The sequence below is a fragment of the Microtus ochrogaster genome, unplaced genomic scaffold (genome assembly GCF_000317375.1).
Source record: "Microtus ochrogaster isolate Prairie Vole_2 unplaced genomic scaffold, MicOch1.0 UNK5, whole genome shotgun sequence".
In the NCBI taxonomy this organism is placed as follows: domain Eukaryota; kingdom Metazoa; phylum Chordata; class Mammalia; order Rodentia; family Cricetidae; genus Microtus; species Microtus ochrogaster.
Genome location: NW_004949103.1, coordinates 15,220,831 through 15,230,437, shown reverse-complemented (window position 1 = coordinate 15,230,437; position 9,607 = coordinate 15,220,831). Strand labels below are relative to the sequence as shown.

General features: G+C 37.8%; 1 protein-coding gene across 1 annotated transcript in view; it reads right to left on the bottom strand.

Moving 5' to 3' along the window:
* Nucleotides 1-291: 291 nt before the first annotated feature.
* Nucleotides 292-9,607, bottom strand: part of LOC101993374 (cytosolic beta-glucosidase) — a 137,568-nt gene continuing 128,252 nt past the window's right edge. The window contains exon 5 of the mRNA XM_026788610.1: nt 292-494. Within this exon, the coding sequence (XP_026644411.1) occupies nt 292-494 (203 nt within the window). The remainder of the gene's footprint in view (nt 495-9,607) is intronic.

The window sequence follows — 9,607 nt, the reverse complement described above, 5'->3', positions numbered from 1 at the left end:
CATTATCTTCATAGATGCTTCATTCATTTTCCAGAAAATTTTTCTAAAAATTTAAATTAAAGTTTCCAAGTAGATCTAATTTTGAAAATCAGTTTCTGTGATACTCTATTTTACTATCTAAGATGCTTTCTAATAAAATACAGATAACATTCCCAGGATTCAGATTTTATAATCGCAGATCATTGAGAACAAAACTTGTTGTTCTCTGAGAAAACATAACCAAAGTAGCCTTCAGTCTCTCAAGCAGCAGCAGCAGCAGCTTCTGTGAAGGCCATTTCCCAGTTATCTTCCTTACAGAGAGCCTTCCAGGCCATTGTTTCTGATGACCTTCGCATATTCCTTGGCTGACCTGTACGGGACTCGGGGTCTAGCAGGATCTTCAAAATCAACATGGAAGAGGCCAAACCGTCTGCTGTACCCATTGTTCCACTCAAAGTTATCCAGAAGTGACCACGCACAGTACATTTGAAGGTTGACTTCATCAACATGGATAGCTGAAAGGAAAAGAGTCATTAGCCTTTCTGGGAAAGTTCTGAGAACAAATATCACTGAAGAGCACTGGGCACCTCCTTCTCCTGCTCTGCTGGAGATCTCAGTGGCGACAGACAAAATGCTTCTTTGTATTTTTAACCACAGACATAATGCTGAAATAAAGTACAGTTTGGGATCTAATGCACATGTTACTTAGCTTGATTTAGCTACTGCATCGTTTGTACCATCATAAAAGCATCAGGTTCCACACCAGAGCATAAAGTGATTGTTGTCACTTGAAATAATGCCCTTTTCTAGTTTTATGCTTGACCTGAGCAGGAGCTTCAGTTCAGGAGTTCAGTCATGGACAGGCAGGAGTGACACATAATCCCAGCATGGGCAAGTCTGACACAGGGGGCATGGATCCACATTCTACTTAATGAATTATAGATCTTCCTAGATGGCATAATAAAACCTTATCCCAACATTAAAAGAAGTTACTTATTCTAATAATGTAATCAGTCATTTTGACATTTGTTTCATTCTTTTATTCCCTTAATGCACATTTCAGTGTCTTTTCCAGAACACTCACACACATACACACACACACACAAATATATGCACACACATACACATACACACACTTTTATAGTGTGTATTCAGTAAAAAACACCATTTGTCATCACAGTACAGCTTTTAATAGCTGAGAAAATGCATTGGTCACTTGGAAGAGATGATAGTATCGTGCTCAGAGAAGCCTGTCCCTTATATTCCCATGAGCAAACTGGTACCTGTCTGGTAACTCAGAAAAAAAATGTGAGTTCACAGCTCTAGTAAAGTCCTCAGACAAGTATGAGAAACTTAAAAATAATATGGCAACCTCTGTTACTTGGCCACTGTTGCACAATGACAAAGACAGGCTAGTTTATAAGCAATGGCCAATAATTTTTCATAGTTCAAAGAAATGAGAAGTCCTAAATCAAGGCAATGGTAGCTTCAGAATCTTGTGAGAGACTATATTCAGGTTTATTAATGACACATTCTTGGTGTATCTTCATGTGGCAGAAAGGGCAAATGAACTTCTTCATATCTTTTCATATATGGTCATCAACTCCATTAATAACGACCCTTTTCTCACCATCTAATCATGTCCCAAAGTCCTCACTTCATAGTACAATCATTTTGAGAGCTAGGTTCTCAACACAAATTTTAGAGAGACTCTATATACATTCTATATCACATTGCATATGCCTTCCATCTAAACTCAGAGTGATGCTTCAGCCCTTTAAGAATCAAAGAAATCAAAGACAGGACTCTGCATACTAGACTTGCACAATATCAAGCTACACAAAAATCCCTTCATTGATATGGAAGAAGAGACTCATGAAACCCCACTTCTAACTGAAGAGCCATTTACAATTAATTGTTTCTGGCAAATAGAGTGTCAATTTTCATCAGGTATGTGGCCTCTGAAAGGTTATCCATGCTCCAGTAGATGATTCCTACAACCCAACAATATACAGGCAGCACTAAGTAAATTAAGTAGTCTGGTAGTTTGAATGTAATTGGCCCCCATAATCTCGTAGGGAGTGGCACTATAAGGAGGTATGGCTTTGTTGCAATAGGTATGGTCTTATTGGAGAAAGTGTGTCATTGTTGGGGCAGACTTTTAGGTTTCCTATGTTTGGAATACCTCCCAATGAGTCAGTCTATTTCCTTCTGCCTGCAAGATATAGGACTCTCAGCATCAGTATCAGATCTGCTTATACTTCATCATGCTCCATCATGATGATAATGGACTGAATGAACTTCTAAAACTGTAAACTAGCCACCCTATTTAATGTTTTCTTTATAAGAGTTATGATGGTTGTGGTGTCTCTTGATGCAATAGGGAACCTACTTAATACAGAAGTTGGTACCAGGGACTTGGGTATTGCTGTGATAAACCTGACCATGTGTTTGTTTGGAGAAATTTGGACTTTTGTACTTTGGATTAAAAAAGCAGTGGAATGCTTTAAGCACTGTTTAATGGGCCATACTAGTAGGAGCATAGAAGGCACTGGCACTAAAACTTATTTGAACTATGGGGTGGGGAAGAGCTCACTCAAGACATTTCAGAGAAAAATTTTAGCATGATTCCTAGAAATTATTCTTGTGATGTTTTGGGAAGAAAGTGGTTACAATTTGCCCTTGTCCAAAGAGTCTGCTTGAGGCTAAAGCAAAGAATTTTGGTTTAATTCTGCTTGCAGAAGAAATCTCAAAACAGCCTATTATAGACTCTGCTGTGTGGTTTTGATGATAACTCTAGTAAAGATTTGTAATGAAAAGGAGCAAGCTGAGGAGGGTGAATTACAAAATAAAAATTTTGAGAAAAAAAAAATAGAATACCAGAAAGTGGAATAGAGCTAAATCTGTGTTCAAGGAGATAGATGGATTAAGAAATAGAATAAAGGGAGTGATGACCTCAGGGCAAGATCCTACCCAACAAGTTTTCAATTTCTAAAATTTTCTTTAGTTCTAAAGGAACTAAAGAAAAGCTTAGAGCCCATTATGGTGGAGTACATCTTTAATCCCAGCACTGGGAAAGCAGAAGCTGGAGCTCTCTGCATTTGAGGCCAGCCTGGTGTACAGAGCAAGTTTCAGGACAGTCAAAGTTATGCAGTGAAAGACAGAAAGCTGTAGAAGACCTAATTGAATAAGAGAACCATGTTCCATCTCCATCAAGCAGTAGAACGTGGCAGGTTTGGTCACATGGTTCTGGGTTCAGATTTAAGGACAGAAGAAAGGAGTTATCTAATAAAGCCACTGAGGTCAGGCATGTGTCAGGGGTATCCCTAAATGAAGGCATAGTAGAAAAGCCATTGCATAAAGCTGTGAAGTTGAAGGCCGGATTTCCTTGAAGAACTCAAGATGTTAGAGATGCCAGAGTCATGGGATACTTGCCAAAAAATAGTTCTAATGGGGAGTAGAACTAGGTAAAGAGAAAGAAGTATGTTGCAGCCAAAAAAAAAAAAAAAACAAAAAAAAACAAAAAAAAAAGCTAAACAGAGTTGCAGATATGAAGAGCATTTTGACATTAGGCACGGAGCTAGCTGCAGAGGTTAGGGTTTGCCCAGCTGGATTTTGATCTTACTTTTATCCACTCACTGTATGCCCTCAGTATGTCCTCAATATGCTCACTTTGATCTTCTTTTTGTCTACTCTATGAGTTCACTATGTTCCCTTCCCTGCATTTTAGAGTGCCAGTATAGAACCTTTGCCATTATATGTTGGAAGTATGTGATCCACTTTTTTATTTTGGTTTTTTTGGGTGATTATAGTTAAGAAATTGCATAAGTCTCAGAAGAGACTTTGAACTTTGGACTTTTTCAAAACATTGTTGAAATTGATAGATTATAATGACTTTTGAAGTTGGACTAAACGAATTTTGTTTTATGATATTTTTTAAGTTTATGGGGGTCAGCTAGTGAAAAATGGTAGATTGAATGTAATTGACCCTCATAATTTCAGAGGGAGTGGCACTATTAGAAGATGTGGCTTGTTGCTGTAGGTATGGCCTTGTTGGAGAAAGTGTGTCACTGTGGGCCTGTGCTTTGAGGTTTCCTATGCTTGGAATGCTGCCCAGTGAGTCAATTGACTTCCTGTTACCCTCAAGTTGTAGCACTCTTAGCTCCAGCACCATGGCAACCTGTACATCACCATGCTCCCTGTCATGATGATAATGGACTGAACTTCTGAAATTTGAAGTGAGCCACTCACTCCTATTAAATATTTTCTTTATATGAAGTAAACGTTCATGGTGTCTCTTCATAGCAATAAAAACATAAGAGAAAGCCGGGCGGTGGTGGCACACGCCTTTAATCCCAGCACTGTGAAGGCAGAGGCAGGTGGATCTCTGTGAGTTCGAGACCAGCCTGGTCTACAAGAGCTAGTTCCAGGAAAGGCTCCAAAACCACAGAGAAACCCTGTCTCGAAAAACCAAAAAAAGAGAGAGAGAAAAAAAACATAAGAGAAGTGGGTTAAAATATAAAACATGGAGTTAGGAAAGTGATGGAATGACATAGGGGAAACTGAAGAGAAATGAATGGGAGTAAATTTAGTCAGATACATTAAAAATATATGTCAGAAATTATGAAATACCAAAAAAGGAAAGAAACACCAAAAACATGGATCATTTGAGCAAAAACTTCACATGTACGTAAATACAATATTCATTATAATTTCTGTGATTTCTCTAAAATCATTCTACTCTATGCTAAAAGACCAAAATGGGGAGAAATCTCTAAATCATTACCCAGTTATTTTCATTGCTTGAGAAGGGTAATAGAGTTTACATTTTTAAATATTATTTAAGTCTCTCAGAATTCTACGATTATGGTTATCTTCACACTGACCATTTTCTTTGTGAAAATCACAGTCAGTGAACTTGTTCTATGACCAACTAAGACACATTTCTTCATTTGGAAATCAAGTGAAAGGTTGGTTAGTTTAACAAGATGGCCATATCCCTCAATAAGCAAGGAGAAAATGAACATTCATATAATAAATCAGATTTTAATTGCACTCAGTATTGTTTTCATTCCGAGTGAGTCCTGTAGCTAAATATTTATATAATCAAGCTCTAATCACATTTTTCTTTTATATCTGTCTATATTTTTCAAGTTATTGAGAAATACTGTTTATCTCTTCTACTATCCATCTGTAGGTCTCTGAATCTTAAGAGTTTTGTTTATGGAGTCAGATATTATGCAGACAAAACATTCTTGACAGACTGGTTGATACATGACCCCAGTTACAGTTGTATCAAGAGACAAGCAATGTGTTTTGATTAGAGAGTGTTTTATAAACGGTGTAGGCAAAGCATTAAGCCAAGTTCTGTTGACATTTTTAAATGAAATTACACTTAGAAAAATGAAAATACAGAGCAGTCAAACATATTAAGCTTTACAGGACTAAAAATACTTATAAGACATTCCTTCTTCACTTATCCATTGTCATTTGCACGAATGCCTCTGCCTTTGCCAAGTATAATAAGGGAAATACCCTTCCTTTCAATAATCTCATTTTTTAAGAATCCAATTTAAGTACAGAATAACACATCTCTGTCTCAAAGCAACAAAAGCCCAATACTCAGATAGAAAACAGTAATCTCCACTGTTTTGTAAATCAGTCTGGGGCTACGTGAGAACAGGCATGTTTTCTTTCCCACTTGGAGAACTACCACTGCCCAACAAGAAAGCCTGCCAGGTACAAAGCCAGACAGTTTCTGAAAACACACACAGTCCCACTGATCATATACAAAAGGACTGATTCATGTGCTAAACCAGGGGATAAAAATGAGGCCCTGCCTGCTTGGAAGGGAACAAAAGGAAATCTTGACAGTTTCATTGCTAACTGCCAGGAGTGCAGCAGCAAGCACTAAACTGCCTGAGTGACACTGGTGGATGTCTCTGCATTCTCACTGCAGGAACACTCAAGTGGAGAATTACCTAGTTAGGTTCGGGAGCTAGCCTGCTGGAATCCTTCTCACCAGGCCATCACTGGGAAAAATTACAAAACCACACCGGAACCTGCACGCCTCTCCTCTTCCAATCTCCTCGGGAACGGAAAGAGACCATCATCACATTTCTTGTCACCATGATTTATGAGGTCCCAGATCTTGGCAGGAGAAAAAGCACTTCTGAGAATTTGCTTTCTTTCTTTAACCAGAGTTGGAGGCAAAGTCAACACAGACCAATAGGAGTTTGGACAGCTACACAGCATACTAGGATAAAAATGGTACCCATTATAGAGTCAGAGTAAATATGGGACAAGGCTGTGGAAAGATGCAGGGATATAAGGTTTTAGGTTTGTTTTCAGTCAAGCTCTTCTAGTTATAAGAACCCCATGTTAGCACTATATTCTACATAGTTGTGGATTCAAGACAAAACACACACATCAAACATATATATATAATATATAGAGATATATATACATTCTTTTGCATGCATATATATCTATGCATACTATATACATAATTTGTCCAGAAGAGCCAAATGAAAAATAATGAAGGCAAAAGTCATCATTAATCCAAATAACCCTCATGCACTTGTTCAGCCATGATTATTAGGAAACAAGCTAAATGTCCTTCAGCTGATAAATGGTCAATGAAAATGTAGTTAATATATACAATAGAATAATGTTATTCATCCTTGCAAAAGGAAAATTTCAAGCAGAAGAATGAAACTATAAAGTAGCCTTATTCAGTGAGGTAACCCAGACCCAGAAAGACACACATACCATGTTCTTTCTCGTCTGAGGCTCCTAGATCTAAATCCATATATGAGTATATAACCTGGAGTAACTGTAGAAACTAGAAAAGTCAAGGAGAAGCAAGATAGGAATAGCAGGGTACAAGTGATCAGAAGAGGAAAATAAGATGCTTAACTTAGGGTGGGTGAGGGAGATAAATACAGAAGAATGAGGGAAGAGGATAAGATAAGAGTGAGGATATCTGAAAAAGTCATAAGGAACCATTATTACCTAAAATTACTGATGTTGCATTTAAGTCTGTGTGTACACACACATATATTTTAGTTGAAATCTTCCCACCTAGGCTAGCAATACTCCCTCCAAAGATCCACAGACTATCTAACAAACCTTAACACCAGGCATGAGAAGCCCTTTTCTGAACTGTTCCTCAGTTTTTCCAGCAGATTCCCAAAACATTAAGGTTATTGCTATCGCCCTTGTCCCCTGCCCCAGAAGTGGATATTACGTTCCCAGTGCTAAAGACAATATACAGATTAGATACAGGAGCTAGAGGACCTGACCTGAACCTAACCTGCAAGCCTCCTCCCTGAGAACTAGCTTTCATGATGCCAGAAAGAGCCAGGCAAGCTTCCAAGAGGAAAGAAAACCTACCCAGCTAGAATGTCTTTGGACTGTCACAATAAAGACCAGCACGGCACAGTAACATTGAGGGTACAATAGTGGCATACTTGATATGCTTAACAAATAGCTCTCTAATCAGCCTTAAGGTCTGATCAACCACAGGAAAATTATGCCTGGTACTGGTAACTTAGTCAACTGTCCATGGCTACTGTAGTCATAGATCTTGGCAGAGAACCTATATATATATAACCCTTAAATACATTCTAAATATTTGTCCTTATACTCATAGATAAGTGTAATTCTCCCTCCTGCATAGTGGTAGTCTATCTTAGTTAAGGTCTTTATTGTTGTGATAAAACGCCTAACTGAAAGCAACTTGAGGAGAAAAGGGTTTGTTTGGACTACATATCAAAAGTCACAGCCCACTGAAAGAAACCAAGGAAAGAACTAAATCAGTAAGAAGGCTGATACAGAGACCATGGAGTGCTGCATACTGGCTTGCTTCTCATTGCTTTCTTAGGCCAGGAGTAGCACCACCCACAACAGCCTGAGCCTTCCCCCATCAGTCACTAATTTAAAAAAGAATCCCTATAGATTTGTTTACAGTCCAATTTCGCGGAGATTCCTTCCATTCAGATGACTCTAGTTTGTGTCAAGCTGATGTTGAAAGAGGCCGCTTGTTGGTTCCCAGCTGCTCAGACTCCCAAAATAATCGCACAGAAACTGTAGTCATTAAATCACTGCTTGGTCAATTACTTAAGCATATTACTACCTAGCTCTTACGTCTAGAATCAACTCATCTCCGTTATTTTATGTTTTACCACGAGGATCATGGTCTACCAGCAAGGTTTCAGCGTGTCTTCTGGTGGCAACTCCATGGCTTTTCTTCTGACTCTGCCTTCCTTCTCCCAGTATTCAGTTTAATTTTCCCCACCTAGTTCTGTTACCCTATAACTCTGCTATAGGCCCAAAGCAGTTTCTTTATTCATTAACCAATAAAAGCAACACATAGAAGGACCTCCCACACCATTGATAACAAACACAGATCTCCCTCCCCATTTTTGTGTTTACCACTTCATAACACTTATGTTATTCCCCTCTCAAGGCCCCAACCTCATCTATGGTCCCTCTATACTTTCCCTTTTTTTTTTTTTTTCGGTTACTCTTGTCTGAGGATTTGAAGCTATGAACCACAGATTAGAAAGAACATAACGGCATTTGTTTCTGGATCTGGGTTAGCTTTCTTAATATAATCTTTTTATATACTTGTCTATTTATTGGAAATTTTGTTTTCTTTAAAGCTGGATAGTATTTCACTATGTATATGTACCACATTTTCATTATATCTTCATCTGTTGAAGGACATTTAAGTTGTTTTTATTTTCTGGCTATTGTGAATAGGGCAGCTATGAACATTACTGAACAAGTATATAGAAAGTAGGTTGTTCAATCCTTTGGGAATATGCCAAGGAATGGTATATCTGGGTTGTATGGAAGATTTATGATAGAATTGGAGAAAGACATTTAAAAACACTTTGCTAAATTCCAAGAAGATGACAAAAATTGCTTCAATGGTGTCCCAGAAAATACATATATATAGCTGAATAAAATGACAATGATATTTAAAAGGATTTGGAAACTAAATAGAACTGTAAACTGGAATTGAGGTGGATTCAAAAAATTAAATATCCCAATTAGAAGGCTCAGAGGAAAGCCTTCTGCATTGAAGGAATCAAGAAGAAGACAGATACTAGAACTCAATGATAATGTAGAGGCTCTAGATGAAATAAGAAAATGGAAAAAAAAATCAGAGAAAAGAAACATACAGGAAACTTGAGAAATAATCAAAGGATCAAGCAGGGAGGTGGTGGCACATACCTTTAGTACAAGTACTAAAGAGGCAGAGGCAAGTGGATCTCTGTAATTTGGAGGCCAGCCTGCTCTAGAGAGAGAGTTCAAGGACAGTCAGGGCTACACAGAGAAACCCTGCCTTGAAAAGCAAAATAAAAGAAAGACTAACAATAACAACAGAAGATCAAGCCTTCAAATTATGGGCATAAATGAGGGAGAGGAATCCTAGATAAAAAGCATAGATTTTCACCAAGATGATAAGACAGAACTTTCCCAAACTATGGAAAGAAATACTCATACAGATACAAGAAACAAACACTAACTAGGCAAAACTAAATAAAAAATACCCCCATGACATATTATAGTTGAAACTATATATATATAGCTCACATATATAATATATAAAATATTA